The following is a 15,823-nucleotide window of genomic DNA, read 5'->3' on the forward strand; positions in this document are numbered from 1 at the left end:
GGAGGCTTTTGTGGAAAGCCCTGAATCAGGGTTTGCAAGGGGCCAGGTACTCCAGAATGGAACCAGCCTGAGGGCCATTGCTCTGTATCAGCACTGGGGAAGACACAAGGAACAGCCTGTCGGGCTGAGAACAGTACTCCAGGGGAACCAGCCTGGAGGCCAGATGCTCTATCCCAGAGCCAGAAAGACTCTTAAAGGTAGTCCTCTTCATGGAACAAGACCCGAAGAGTGGGCTGAAAAGAAGCCCTCAAGAGTAGAGGAAACTTTTTTGTTTGTTGGGACGTTTTAGTTGGACTTCTGCTACCCAGGAAGGTATACCCTGTGTTTGATTTTGCCACAGGGCTAAGCCACATCTCCCATACAGATCTGTGTGTGGAGAGCTGAGGAGACCTGCTTCAGGGAATGCTGATAGTGGCACATTTGTCCAGCAGGAGGTGCTATGGGGTAGTCATGCCTCTATAACTATTGTGGGTTTTGTTGTTGTTGTTGTTGTCGTAGTCGTCGTCCCCCATCTCCCCTGCCCCTCAGAGGTTCATCCTGCCCAGGATTGTAGATGTGGCTTAATTCTGGCACCCTGGTTGTAAAAGAGAGCTGTTCAAAACTGCCACTTCTTGGGCAAAAATTTATTCTTATCTCATAGACTCTAGGACTGGAAGGGACCTTGAGAGGTCATCGAGTCCAGTCCCCTGCCCTCATGGCAGGACCAAATAATGTCTAGACCATCCCTAATAGACATTTATCTAACCTACTCTTAAATATCTCCAGAGATGGAGATTCCACAACTTCCCTAGGCAATCTATTCCAGTGTTTAACTACCCTGACAGTTAGGAACTTTTTCCTAATGTCCAACCTAAATCTCCCTTGCTGCAGTTTAAGCCCATTGCTTCTTGTTCTATCATTGGAGGCTAAGGTGAACAAGTTTTCTCCCTCCTCCTGATGACACCCTTTTAGATACCTGAAAACTGCTATCATGTCCCCTCTCAGTCTTCTCTTTTCCAAACTAAACAAACCCAATTCCTTCAGCCTTCCTTCATAGGTCATGTTCCACATGTTCCGTGTTCTGATCCACTCTGTGCTGTAGAGTTCTGTAGTGGCTGTGATGTCACCAACAGAATGCACGCTGGTGGAACACAATGCAGGAACAGGTAATCTGCAGTGTGGCCAGGCTTCACTGAACTTGGAAAAAGAAGGGGCAGAATGAGGAAGAAGGTTAAGCTTAGTATTGTGCTGGTGCCCGTTTCCCTGCATGCCTAGAAGGGGCTGGGTCGGTATATGTTTTAAGACTAGTTTGAATTTGAATGGAACAAGAGAGAATAAAATTGAACAGAACATTAAAACTTTTTTTTTTCATACAGGTTAGTTGATTGTTTAAGAGACTTTGGGCCTACAGACTGGCAGTTGGCTTGCTTGATATGCAAAACGCTGTGGAACTATAGTGAAAATATCACAAATGCTGCGTCATGCTTTGAAGAAGATGATATCAATACACTCCTAGTGCTGCTTGCATCGTTTTTAGGTAAGAGCTAACAATCTCATTGCCTTTTCCTCAGAGCAGAACAAAACAGGAGTAAAACCAAGGAAATATCTGTGCATGGGATGCAATGTATTGAAACAGTTTAGCGGTTCATGGATTACTCAGTGACACAATCGCCTTTACCCTTTCACGGTAGCTGCTATCTCCATGTTTTTCCTCCTTCATCGCAGATTTAGGTAGTCAAGGTAGAACTGCCTTATTGTACCATTGCCATTCCAATCCCAGTTCTGCTGCTTTGTCAGTCAGTAAGCTACTAGTGTCTTTCACCAACAGGCCTTTGCTTGTTTGACCCAACTGCCCCATATACTGGAACTGGGCCCTTCTTCCCCTCCAAAGCAATGTAGGGATTTACAGAAGCACTCAATCCGACGTTCAGCTGCTTAACTAACCTGGATTGTGAATACAGAGCACACTGGGCAGCACAGGGGAATAAGACATTTCCCCTAATGCACTAGAGAGTTGAGCACTTTGTTCTTTAGTAGGCTGAGTGGCATTGACCACTGTCAGTAGACAGGATACTGGGCTAGATGGACCTTTGGTCTGACCCAGTACGGCCGTTCTTATGTTCTTATTGCACGTGCAAGGGGCTTCTTGCACTCCCCCATTCCCACCCACAAGTTCCATGGGCCACCCTCCTATCTCCCTATATTTTCAAGACTCCCTGTAACCCCTGCCTTGTTCCCCCCATGCCAGGGCCTGTGTCCCAGAGAGAAAGACAAGCAGAGAAATGATATCTCGTGGCATGTAGATAAACTAGATCCTATTACTGCTTGATACATTTGTTTTCAAATTGTACATAATAGTGCATAGTTTCTGTACTTAATCTTACCCCTTTATTTTATGTTCACTACTTTGCTTTGTATTATACACAGAGTCAGCCTCTTCCAATTGCCTTAAAAAACACACACACATGAAAAATCCAAAACAAAGTGAGGGAAATATTTGGTTAATTTTGATTTACAATTTTTTTTTTAATTTCTTGAGAAGTTGGATATGATTGTTCAGGCAAGGATTGGATGGTAGTTGGGAAGACTTGCTAAGAAGTGAGATGCCCCACAGTCTGCGAGAAGTGGTGGTTCATGTTTACTGCAAAGTTACTAAGTAATTTATTTGCTTTATTTTTCCTTGCTGTGCAGTGATAGATGGCACTATACTACTGCATGATAAGATAAGGCATCTGTCTAAAAATACTCATTACACAATCAATAATGCACCTCTTAGCATTTCTCTAACAAAAGCGCAAACATACTAGTCAGTCACAATCATTCCTGAAAGGTTTGCTGTCTAGTGGTTTCTGTGCATCTTCGTTCTTAATGCTACTGGGTTTTTCCTTTTCACTTAACATTTTCTTCCTCCAGCTGTTAAGATGTTGACACAATACATGATTACTCCCATTAGCTTGTTCATCTGCCAGCAGTTGGGTGTCCTCCTGCAATTACAATTTTAGTTGTAACATGTAAGGATGATTATTTAAATCAAAATTTAACTTGAAAGTTAATCTTCTTCAAATGTACGGTAAGAAGAGTGACGATACAAATGGCACTCTTATGCACCAGATCTGCTTCCTGTGTGTGCTGGGAGTCATCGAATTTTGGTAGTGACAACAGTGAGTTAATATTGGCCTTGAACCCTCTCCTGCTATTTTACCCATTCTATGCCTTATCAGCATTAAGGTTCTACCAGTCAGGAAGTAGGAGGCAACTTCAGTCAATTAAAAGACTGTACCTAAGGCCAGCCGGACAGCCCTTTCCCCTCATTTGTTGGCCTCCTGTGAGTTGGAGCAAGGTGATTGCTGCTCCATAGTTCACTAGCCTCACTATCTCTAGCAAGAAGATGCATGTAATAACATAGAGTGGGAAATAAAAAGTCTGCAGAGTCAGGCAGGACAGCAGCCAGGAAAGCCATTCCTCCTTTCTGCCCCATTTTAGACCCCTTGCCAGCAGCTCTGTCACAGTCCACCCAGTGAATAACCTCTTCTCACAGGAACAGGCGCTTTTTTGCTGCCCCCGAGACCCTCTTCCCACTTGCTCTACTAACTGCCTCTGCAGGGCTCTTCGGCCTGACACTTACTCACTCTGCATAGTTGCTTCCGTTTCCTCATCGCAGTAGTTCCCGCAGGAACAGCAGACCTGGGGCTTGTCTGCAGCTGTGTATCTTGTGATGTTGGGCAGCTTGGTTCTCATTACCACATCACACTTTTTCCTCCTTCCTCTTCGGTGGGTTTTAATGTGTCAACCCAATTGTCGCCTACCTCTTTTACACATGGGTGGTAGGGGGATCTCAATACACTTACATTCCACTAGGGCTGGGTATTGGCCTCCTCTCCTGTGGGCATCCTCTCACAGGTCACTCCTACCCCCAGTTCTCATGGCACAGAGCCTGCACTCTAATCCTGGGTTCCACCACACCATGCAGAAGCAGTGTGTTTGTCTCACTCCTGGAATGGCATCCATGTGCTCTGCAGTGCAGGAGATACCCCGATTTCCACACTGAGAAGGGGGTTGGGAGATTAGAACCTCTCCGACTAGATGATTTGTCTACATACAGTAACTCCTCGCTTAACATTGTAGTTATGTTCCTGAAAAATGCTACTTTAAGCGAAATGATGTTAAGTGAATCCAGTTCCCCCATAAGAATTAATGTAAATAGGAGGGTTAGGTTCCAGAGAATTTTTTTTGGCCAGACAAAAGACACACACTCTCTCTCTATATATAGACAGATACACACACACAGTATAAGTTTTTAAAAAACAATTTAATACTGTACACAGCAATGATGATTGTGAAGCTTGGTTGAGGTGGTGAAGTCAGAGGGTGGGATATTTCCCAGGGAATGCCTTACTGCTAAATGATAAACTAGCACTAGCCCTCAAGGGTTAACACGTTGTTAATGTAGCTTCACACTCTACAAGGCAGCACGAATGGAGGGAGGGGAGACTGTATGGCAGAGAGAGAGATGTGCATTTCACACCCTGTGAGAGAGAGGTGTGCATTGCCCCTTTAAGTACTCTGACCCCACTCTAAGTACACTGCCTTTTTAAGTAGATCAGCAAGTTGAGACAGCAGCTGCTGCCAGTGAGCTCCCTCTGTCCTAAGTCCTGTCATGCCCCCCAACCCCACTCTTTGGAGATGAGGTACAGGGGGGATACCCTGACATTAACACCCTTCTTCTCTGCCCATCTGCACAGCAAGCAGGAGGCTCCTGGGAGCAGCACAAGGCAGTGGGGGGAAGCACAGATAGCTTGTGGGACAGCTGCCGCACAGGGAACTTAGGGGGAGTTCTGGTCCATGCTGGTTCCAAGCCCCCACCAGCTAGCTCCAACAGGCTGCTCTTTCTGCAAGCAGTGGACAAAGCAGGCAGCTGCCAAACAATGTTATAAGGGAGCATTGTACAACTTTAAATGAGCATGTTTTCTAATTGATCAGCAACGAAACAGTGTTAACTGGGACAATTTGAAATAAGGAGTTACTGTACTTCAACAGAGGATCCCCATTTATCTAGCCCATCATTGTAATCTGCATCTCTGCGGGGAATCTTCAGCTCCAGGTCCGCACTATTCTCTTTGGTCTAGTAACTGCAGCAAGTAGGAAAGGACAGGAGGCAGAGGTGTGTGTGTATCAAATATGCTTCTATGACCTTTTGATCCAGGATGCCTCAACCAGGGTCTTTACCCATCCCTTCAACATGTTACGGACCATAAGTGTAATTTCTATTCATTTAATAGATATGTCTTTTGTCAGGGAGAGTTAATTTATATATGAAAACACTCTCTGGGCTAGGTAATGCATTTCTCTCTGAGAACAGACTTCAGCCTCCCTTATCTGTCCTTTCCAGAGTCCGCTCCCTGAGCCCCTTTGTGGTCAGACTCATTTTGAGCATCTTTGGCCATGTTGCTGCTTGTTTGGATCTGAGGTCCTGGTTTTGCTTTCATCTCCATCCGCTCATTGCAGGATTCCTTGCTGCAAAGACAACACTCTTCTCCTTGGACTAACTGCTTTTCCTTTCTATTAAGCTTTGGAAGTCCCTGCTTGGGAGGTAGCTTGCCCCCACTACTTTTGGTAGGGTTCAGCTTCTCCCATCCTTTCATCTCCACCCTCATAATCACAGGAAGAGCCAACACTGTCAAAGGAAGGACCGGGATTTCCTCCTGGCTTGTACATCTACAAACTTGTTAATTACATTTAATTGTAGAGTCTCTGACTGTTGATGCTTGACTTCGAGTTCCCAAGTTGGCACTTAAGAAAAAAAAAAAAAAAGTATTTGTAGACAACTATTGTGAAGCCATTGAGAGGTGATAAATATAGACCCCTACTGTGCTATTTTTTTTTTACTCATTTTTCCGAGCCCAGATGTATTCATGTTTTTCCATTAGAACTACACTCTTCAGACAGTGGTTTTTAGTTTAACTCAAAGTTGTTTGCAAACTATGAATGCTGAACAGGTAAAAATTGTACATGCCCTCGTGATAATACATAGGAGTTTTTTATTCGTCAACGTTGACAACATTTTTCCCCATTACAGATGAGGAATTAGCATTGGATTACAGCTTCGACAGAGATTTAAGGGACTATCACAAACTGTATTGGGAAACAGAGTTCAAGCCTGTGGCACAGAAGCTTCTCAACAGAATTCAAAGCCACCATTCCTTCCTTCAGCCTATAACTATTACTTCATTTTAACCTGGGGGCTGCTAAAAAACTGTTAATACAAACCGCAGACTATTTCAGCTGTTTTAAAATAGTAGTAGTAAATGCAAACAAGGTTTGCTATTAATATATTGAAAATAACTCCATTAAGTGCTGATTATTTTTGTATGTAGATTGTATATTTAACTATTTCTGATGCTACCTATACATTTTCATTGGCAAGCATGCTGGACATTATGGGACAAATGAATAACATTAATTTATCTCATAGCTAGACTGAATACCATCTTTTGAGAAAGTTAGTATTTGTATAATGTCGCTTAAAAAATTATTGATGTAATGTGGCTTTTCTATTAATTAAATTCTGTTGCGGGTTTCTTTGGTGGAAAAGTTTGTTCACAGCTGAAAAGAGACTATTTGAATAGTTTGCCAAACTTACTACTTATACTTGTTAGAGTCCCTCCCCTCTTCCCCCTCCCCCCCAATGGGCACATGGGAAATCCTTGGCAGCAAGGAGCTATGCATTATAAAAAGATTGTTCCGCAGCACACTACGTCTATCTACAGATTTGGGCTTGGTACGTCTTCTCCTTCATAAAATTCCAGAGCAAATTTTACTTTTGGAGTTTGTTCTTTTCACAAGATTCTCTCTTAAACGAAGCACAGGAGCTTGAATTTTTTTTTAAATGGTAAACTGGAATTTTCCCCTTTTTGTGAGAAAGGGAGACATCATCTCTTTTCCTCCTCTTTCATGGGGATTTCCCTCTTCATTGATGAGAGAGGGGAAACTCTAGCCTCCTACTCTAAACTGCTGGGAGAGAGTCTCTCTACCATCCCCATTCTTGGCTGGGGATTATTTTTCCTCTCCACTGGAGGGATCATGTGCTTTATCATTTTCACAGGGAAGCTGGTGATCAGCTATCTCAGCTTTCTTCAGCTCTGGTCTGGGCAAGAATCTAATGGATCATGAGCAGCCTTCTTTCTCCCTCTTTCCTTTATGCATGACTAGTCCTGGCTCTGTCCTTGAAATAAGAGGAAGAATTAGTATTATAGGACTAGTCATGCACAACAGAAAGGGAGAGAGAAGGCTGCCCCAATCCACTGAATCAGTGCCCAAACTAGAGATGGAGAGAGCTGGGATGGGGCGGGGGGATGTGCCCGTGCAATATTCTACTGTTGGTGCAATGCATCCTGGGTACTTGTTTGAATACTGTTGGCCAGCAGTTTCCCTTGGAAGTTTTGAATCTATCATGTGTCTTAGTGCCTCCAACTGGGGGCATAATATGTGTACCCAGCATTACTCAGTACTCAAGATCTGATGCTACTTTGGTAAAGCTGCCTCCCGTTCATTGTTTAGGCAGACTCCTATCACTCGCCTCCTGTGCTCTAGGCTATGGCTTGTGAACCACCAACAGTGGAATACACCTCTACCCCCATATAACGTGACCAGATATACAAATTTGGATATAACGCAGTAAAGCAGCACTCCGGTGGTGGGGGGTGGGGAGAATGTGCACTCTGGCAGATCAAAGAAGTTCGATTAATGCGGTGTCACCTATAATGTGGTAAGGTTTTTTGGCTCCTGAGGACAGCGTTATATTGAGGTAGAGGTGCACATAGGGACTTGAAGAAAGCTATTTACCTTACAGTAACTGTAATTCTTTGTGTTGTCCATATATGGCAGTTGGGGTTGGCCTGCCCTCTGCACCCTCACTCAGAGGCACAAGGACATTGAGGGTATAGGAGCGACAGCCGCCCCACCCCCCCAAACATTGGTGGCCAAAAGAATCCAAACTCAAACTACAGGGTCCATGTGCACCATCAATGGAATATAAGCTGACAACACATATCAAAATAGTATAGTTAATGTAAGGTAACCACAGCTTCCATCTAGAATGAGAAGGTTTTCTCTTAGATATCATCCTTCACTGTTTTAAGGGCAAAAAGCTTGATGGTATCATAACCAACATACAAAGCAGTGCAGAGTGGTAATGCTTGAAAATGTGTGTAGGGTTGAGAGCGAGAGAGCATTTGGAATATTATTGAAGGATCAAAGTGTCTTTGGGCCATAGGGGAAAAATACCTCTTAGGTTTAGCTGCCTCTGTTGGCAAAAGGATGAGTACAGCTCTCTGAGCAACACTGTAACTCCAGTTTTCAGAGCAGAAATCTCCCCTTTGTCTTTACTGCTGCCTGGAGTTAGATGCAGTTCAACAGAGCTAAGTTTTAGGAATTGCCCTTTAAAGCCAAGTTCTTACTCTATGGTTTTGGAACATCAAAATCCTGTTGAGAGGAAATAGCAGATGCTTCCTGTTAGTTACAATTTTGTGACAGTTTATTAATCTTTCCCCCACATCATTTTAGATAATGTTTTAGCTTTTGGGGCTGTAGTATCTTTCTAAGCTATTTCTAGAATGTTCCTACTCCACTAAAATGGGCTTTAGTTTTCAACTGAAATACAAGTAGCATTTAATGAAACTGTTCACAATTAAGGTTCAGAGGTAGAAATAAATGAAGCAGATTGTTAATGGTATAAATCAGAATTAGCATGTGTGTGCGCAATACCTCTATAATATCAAACCACTTCTTTAGCTAGTAGCTGAAATATTTTCTTTTAGTGTCTGGCTCTCTTTCAATAGGTACTCACCACAGCAATTGTATATAGACTAAGGCCACAAGGGACCATCATGATCATCTAGTCTGACCTCCTGCACATTGCAGGCCACAGAAACTTCCCCACCCACTCCTGAAATAGACGCTTGACCTCTGGCTGAGATACTGAAATCCTCATGGAGCTTGAGGGCCATGGTCACTAATGCATCTTTCTTTTTGTAGGGCCCTACTCTGCCTGTATCATAACATTGTTTTAAAGAGCAATCCTGTATCCCTCTAGGCTCATACTAGCTTATCCTCAGCAAGAGCCAGCTTGATTTAGTTGAGTGAGCACAAAAGGCTGGCAGCCAGAAATCTTGTTTTAATTCCAGCTTTGCCACCAAATTGCTCTGTAACCTGCTAAATCGCAGTCTCCTTTTCCCAATCTCCAGCATCAGGCTCTCGTAACTAATCATCACCCCTCTATTAGCTAGGTAATATTTGTACAACACTGCATGTATGTGTTAAGTACTATTATAATACATTGCAGGAACATAGTCAAGAAGAATTTGACATTACTCACTCTTTTGTACAGTGCAATAGATAGTGGGGACTTGTTAAATTTTTTGTTTAAGCCTGGCAGCACTGAGTAGATTATTCTTCAGTGACATACATGGTGACTCATGCATTTACTAAATGAAGACTGGCTTAATTGATTAACGAATGTCCTTTCTCTCCTTACTCAACTGCTGCTTGGTTTTAACGCATTCTAGCCCATGAAAGTTTCTTTGACTGATTGATAATTTATAACACAAGTTCTGGAACTAGACTCACTAAAGGTCACTAGTATGTTTTATCTTTGTACTTAATTCTTTTGAAAATACCCAGGGACCTGGCAGGTTTGAAAAAATCAAGTTGGAAAATCTCTTCTCATAGGTCATGGTAGGGGAGTAGAGTCAGGGAGGGAACAAATAATGGTCTTGAACAAGCAAGAGAAGGTGGTACTGACTAAAGATAAAATGTCTACTGGGGTGAACTTTGTATTTTCCCCCTAAAACTAATCACTACTCCCTTAATCTGACCAACTGAAAAATTAACAGGGAGGTTCCGTCAGCTTCACAAGTTATATAGGAGGTTTGCTCAGCTGTGCCTCTCACAGGCTTTGATCCTTTAGTGTAGTTTAAAGCAATAAGGTGGTGTAAAATAAAGAACAGAGAAAAAAGTTGCTACCCTTTATTTAAAAATACCAGTAATACTGACAGATTTCAAAAGCAATTCACACTCATAAAGTGTTCCATGTATTCTCTGAAACCAACTGTATATTGAACATTATCATTTTAATGTTTTGATTTACTAAAAAATAGATGTTTTTCAGCTTAGTTACTTAAGCAGCTGCAAAATCATTAAGACTAGCACTGGGCTTGTGATACTCTGGACTGCCAAACAGTCAGTGTAACATTCCCACACCTTAGCTAGCTCCTAGAAACAAAAAAATGCAGGACAACAAAGGAATGGGCATCAGTGACAGAAAATGTTCATCCTTGGAAAGCAGATTAAGGGGCAATTCATGTATTTCTACACTTACCTAAATAGCTTTCAGGACTGAATTTCCCCATCCCCTCCCTACAGCAAGACAACTGCGCTTTGGATTTCACCGAAGAATTCTGAACACATTGTCCTACAACATGTTTTTCTTTAAGGCGATACTACAAGTAAGAGAAATCTCTGTTACCCTCAAAATTGTCAGTATGGCCTGAAGAAGATTAGTTCTGACTTTTAAGAAGATGCTAAACAAGGGGGCATGTTTTCTTTAAAACCACACACAATGTAGGTTCAGAATACAGCAGTGCTCATTTTCACTTACAGCTTAACTGGAACAGCCAGTCTCAGTTCATTCCACCAGCACAAATAGCAGCATCCGGGTTTTCTAAAATTATTCTTACGTATCAAAAGCAGGAGTCATCAAGGTGCACTTTTTTTTTTTTGCTTCTTATGCTCCAGCTCCCATTGTATTTAACCTAATACAAGATTTATGTATTTACCATCTGCTGTATTGCCACAAGTCATGGTTTCCTATGCTGTCTAAAGCCCAATACTGTGAACAGGCAGCACTTTGACACAACTCTATCCTTTCAACTGCCACGCAGTCACTGCTTAGTGGCAACAGCGATATTCCAACAATGAAATAGCTGAAACTAAAGAAGTTATGGCAAAGTCTCTTAATTTCTAGTGACCATTGGTCCTGGTGCTTAGTAGGTTCACGCTATAGGCTGTATCTGCTGAACATTCCATCGCTGTTAGTCAGTCAAAGGTATCAGGTCATATAATGAGTAATAGCTCTCAGAGCATAAAGTAGTTCAGCTTGCATCCGAGCTTCTATAAGAAGCAAATTAACATGAACCTTTAAAAAACAAAAAAAAACAAAAGTAAAAGTTACACATACAGATAGCTCTCTCCCTGCCATAGAGCTTGCAGGAGGAGAAAGGTTTCCAGCAAATGCTACAGGTGCAGGGCAATTTTGAAAATGTTTCAAAGGATCTTAGGGAAGCTAAAGGGCAGGAATGGCGTGGGGTGAGAGAAGCAGGTGGTGTGGTGGGTCTGATGCTATCATACATCACTCTCTTTTGATAAGAGAAGGGCCAGATTAAAGGTATGTCTACACTGCAAGTACTCCAGCAGCACACCTGCAATGCTGCAACAGCACCACTGTCGTGTAGACACTACAGCAAGAGAAGGGGGTTTTCCATTGCTGCAGCAAATCCATTTCTCCAAGAGGTGATATCTAGCTTGACAGGATAGTTCTTCCATCAGTTTAGCTGTGTCTACAGTTGGGGTTAGGTTGACCTAACTACATGACCCAGGGCATGAAATTATTCACAGTACTGAGCAAGGTGGGTAGGTAAACCCAGGTGTTAGGTGTAGACCAGGCCTAAGGCACACACACTATAGGCCTAAGGCCCCAGATCACAGTCACCTTAATACAACAAAATGAAAGCTTTTATTTAAAAAAAAAAAAAAACTTTCTTGGCTCCATAGTCGTAAACAAAAGCTTGAAGACATCAACTGCGTGTAACTGATGTCTGAGCGCCTGCAGGCAGCCTGAAATAGTGCTGATACCATAAACATCAATGGGTGCTATCCCCAAGATCTGCTACTTAGGGGAAACACCTCCCAGCACCATCATAAGAGAGAATTTTGTGGCTGGAGAAGGCCACAGGGAACCTGAGTCACATAGCAGCTGGGGTTTATCTGCTTTAGGAATAAGTACTTTTGGGAGAGGGGTGGAGGGCTGCTGCTCCTAGGGCAAAAGAACATTCCATAACACTGCCTTCTGGGGCATGGACCATAAGGGATAGGCCACAGGGGGTCCCTTGTCATGATGTACAATGGCCTTGATTTTCTCAGTTGGCCCTAGAGAAGAGTCTTTGTTAATTAAATTGTGTATATCGATAAGTAGTTTAGCAATTTATCTATTTCCCTCTACATAACAAGAAAGTTTGCATACTGACCAGCAAATAACTTGGCTTGTCTGTTAGCTAGCATATTTAGTAGACAAGGAAAAGTTATGCTTATTGGAAAGTGTATTCCACAAATTCAGTTTGATATTTATCCCACAGAAGTAAGTTCTAAATAATTTCATAACTGAAGCACGATTCTCTGATTATCATAGCATTTAACACTATTATTGTAGCACACTATGGCTACTAGCATTACTACCAAGTTTACTGCGCTACTCAGAATACATGCAGACAGTACCTTCTCAGAGTGTTTGAACTGCCTCCAGAAGCTGTCATACATTCTTTTTGTGGTTTTTTCAGGAGTGCAAACCACAGTTTTGATGTAAACTTTAAAACTGCGATCCAACAACTGATTAATTTCACCATAGTCATAATCATCGTATCTGTTCAGAAGTGAAAGGAGAATACTTTCATTTTCCTGTCCCACAATCTTAGTATTTTACTTAGAAATTATGTTTCGAACTACTGTACACAATTAGTTATTCCAGCTGTGAACAGAGACTTGCTTTCTAGAAATATGCCTCTCTTATCCCCTTAAGTAGAGTCTTGCTCCTGTATTGCTGTCATGGCAATGAAATGTATCACTGATAGTATAACGAATGGCTTTCCTTCCATCAGGAAAAACAAACTAGTGGGAGATACTATCAAATCTATTGTTTTGTATAAGGAAGATGACAAGACCAACCTTATTCCAAACATACAGTGGATATAATTCCAAATTGCACGTCTAAGCATGGAGGTATCCACATCTTTGTGCATGGCCATTGTATTGTACGTCAGATCATAAGCAATATGAAACTTCTCATCAATCAGCTGCCCCACATCTGGGTAAAGACGATTAACCAAGGAATAGCCATGGTCCTCCCAGGAATAGTCCTTAAAATAAAGAAACCAAAACTGACTACATGTTTCACAAAGACACATTGAAGTTCTAGCTCTTCAATTTCCTTTATCAAGTATAATCACTATAAATGTATTGCTCTGGAAATAAAAGTGCTTATTTGTAAAATAAAACAACAAATAAATCCTCTCTTGTTCTCTAGGCAATAGTTAGAACTAGTGACAAGTTTTGATGCAAAATAATTGGTACAATTTAACACACTGATTGTACGCATTTTCTGATGCTGGTTACTGATCACTTTTCTGTTACCTGAACACGGAATGTAGGCACATGCATTCCATGTCTGGAGAAGTCTTTATACCCATAGCTTGTATCCTCAAAGTGGCGAGATACATCTCTTGTTGGCGCTGATTCCTCATCCTCTGTTAAAGTAAACAGTAGGAGTTTCACAAGTTAATCTCGGCATATTCCAGCAAGAAAACAAAAATGAAAGAGCACTTGTGAAGCCATTGTGGATTCTCTCACCTCAACAGTACAATATGTAACAGTACAACAGTAACACCTCCCACTGATCTCCCCCATCCCACCAAGAAACAATCCTAATACAGGGAACTCTTGCAAAACTAGGTTACCTAGTAGTAAGTGGAGAAGTTTGTAATTTATGGTAGAACTTGTGAAAAATATGGCAATTTCCTGCAATATCCTCGGAAGACCTTACTAAATTAAGTTTAAGTATCTTTGGGGTCCATTGTATTAAATGAATGATTTATGTATTATTGTGGGCCAAGATTGTATGTAACCTCTAAAGGGGATGATATGCGAGACCTGGAGGTTCAAACAATGTGCGAGACAAGAATGGACTTTTAGAATAAAAACCATTAAATTATTTTCCTGGGGAATATCTAGGAAGAGGTGAATGCATATTCCTCAACCCCTGTTATGAAGCCTTTTGAAGCTATGCCATGAGAAGAGGGTCTTTGTCTGCTGATTACCGGTTACTGAAGGCCACCATCAAAGGCCCAAGCTGTATAAAGAAACAGTTGTTCTGCCCAGTCTGGGTTCTAGTTCTAAATCTGAATCAGTTATGAACTTGTAACCACGGAGAAACCCAGTTGTGGGTTTGAAGGACTAACACCTACCACACCCGAGGAAATTAAGCTGTGGTGATCTCTGATAAGCTTTTTAGTATGCGTGTAGGTTCTTTTACTGTTTTAATGTTTTTTCTGTAATACTTTCATCTTAAGAATAAATGTGCTTATTTAGTAAAAGCTGTGTGGTAACTTGTAGTAGAGCTGTTCATAGCCTTCAGAGAGAAAGCAAAGCAAAGCAAAGCACAGGCACTAGCCTGGTTAGGCAATCTGGCTTGCTGAGGATATATCAGTGCAGGCAGGGGACAGTGCAGCTTGGAAAAACCCTGGTCAGGAGGGAAAGAGACATGGGTATCTGCTCAAGAGAGGTGATGGCTGAGGAACCAAGTGCCTAAAGTAGGTGCACTTGAGCAACCACAGAGGGGGAACACAGGTGTAGTTGCCCGAATGGTGATAGCACCCAGGGTACCAGTCCTTTCCAGACATTCAAGAAATTAAACCAAAGAAATTGGCTCCACAGTTTATTCATCCTTTATCCTCTGCTTATCGCAGTTGTTCTCTGGGTAAGCAATTAGGAACTGCAGCAGCCGTGGGATAAGCATGGTTTCACTTAAAAAGTGCAGAGATTGTCTGTAAGATATACACAACCTCTTTAGACTGATTTTAAAGGTTCTGGCTATGTACAGCCTAATACAATTGCAAGAGTATGGATCTCTAGAGGCAATTCCTTGAAGGAAAAAATCCAGCTTCTTTCATTATATGCAAAAAACCACAAATTATCAAACATATTGCGCCTACTTTTTTTTCAGAATTTCATGGGCAGTAAGTGGATTTTTTGGATCAAAAGTTCAAGGAAACAGAGCTCTAGAACTTACAAACCACAGTTTAATTTAATTTCTGTGGAAGAACCCAGAACAACATTAGGCTTGTAGCAGACTTTAAGTACAATCTCATATTTCCCTGAAAAACAACACACCCCACATTCAACTCATGCACATCAGTATTTAATATTTGCTACTGTAGCTGAGGTAATTAGGTTTTACATTACACTGTAGGCGAATAATTGAGTAGCATTTTCTTATCTGTTGGAGGCAAAATTAAGTTCCTTGTGGAGATACGGAGGCTGTTAGTGGGCATTACGGTATGTTTAAGAGATGTCACACTACTTGGCACCTCCTTGTTTTTAAGGGTTTGTTTAAAAATCACACTTCTCTAACCATCATCCTTTTTAAATTAAGTTTTTGTTTGTGCAATAAAACACAACAAAAATACCACTTTTTAGTAACTGGTAGATGTTAAAAGTAGGTTGATTTCTCCAACACGTTGAGTTAAGTCTAAATAATCACCACTTATGTATTTTTACCTGAACAACACACAAACATGCTTTCTCTCTTCTCTCTCTCAAAACGTGTGGCCATCTCCTCTTGGCTGGCTTCCTCTTCATCTCTGCACTCTTGTAGCTTCTTCATTTTCTCCATAAGTGCTTCAACTTCACAGAAAGATTCTGTAGTCTTAAAATTAAAACACACACACACACACACACTTTAGTGCTCTCTCTCTATACTAGAACGTGACAGCTGTGATACAAACTGGGAAGCCAGAAGTTT

General features: G+C 41.7%; 2 protein-coding genes across 5 annotated transcripts in view; one reads left to right on the top strand and one right to left on the bottom strand.

Annotated features, from left to right (window-relative positions):
* The window catches only part of ARMC2 (armadillo repeat containing 2), a 137,803-nt gene extending 127,012 nt beyond the window's left edge, over positions 1–10,791 (top strand). Inside the window, exons 17-18 of the mRNA XM_030556072.1 lie at positions 1,356–1,516; positions 6,056–10,791. Coding sequence (XP_030411932.1) covers positions 1,356–1,516; positions 6,056–6,213 — 319 coding nt within the window. The 3' untranslated portion in view covers positions 6,214–10,791. The remainder of the gene's footprint in view (positions 1–1,355; positions 1,517–6,055) is intronic.
* The window catches only part of SESN1 (sestrin 1), a 131,105-nt gene continuing 125,270 nt past the window's right edge, over positions 9,989–15,823 (bottom strand). For 3 of the 4 annotated variants that reach the window (XM_030556076.1, XM_030556073.1, XM_030556077.1), the window contains 5 exons: positions 15,580–15,727; positions 13,438–13,550; positions 12,973–13,163; positions 12,526–12,670; positions 10,743–11,170 (listed from right to left, as the gene is read on the bottom strand). In XM_030556076.1, the coding sequence (XP_030411936.1) occupies positions 11,084–11,170; positions 12,526–12,670; positions 12,973–13,163; positions 13,438–13,550; positions 15,580–15,727 (684 nt within the window). In that variant the 3' untranslated portion in view covers positions 10,743–11,083. Of the gene's footprint in view, positions 11,171–12,525; positions 12,671–12,972; positions 13,164–13,437; positions 13,551–15,579; positions 15,728–15,823 lie in introns of all 4 variants that reach the window. The other variant, XM_030556075.1, reaches the window with a different exon arrangement.

The sequence above is a fragment of the Gopherus evgoodei genome, chromosome 3 (genome assembly GCF_007399415.2).
Source record: "Gopherus evgoodei ecotype Sinaloan lineage chromosome 3, rGopEvg1_v1.p, whole genome shotgun sequence".
NCBI lineage: Eukaryota > Metazoa > Chordata > Testudines > Testudinidae > Gopherus > Gopherus evgoodei.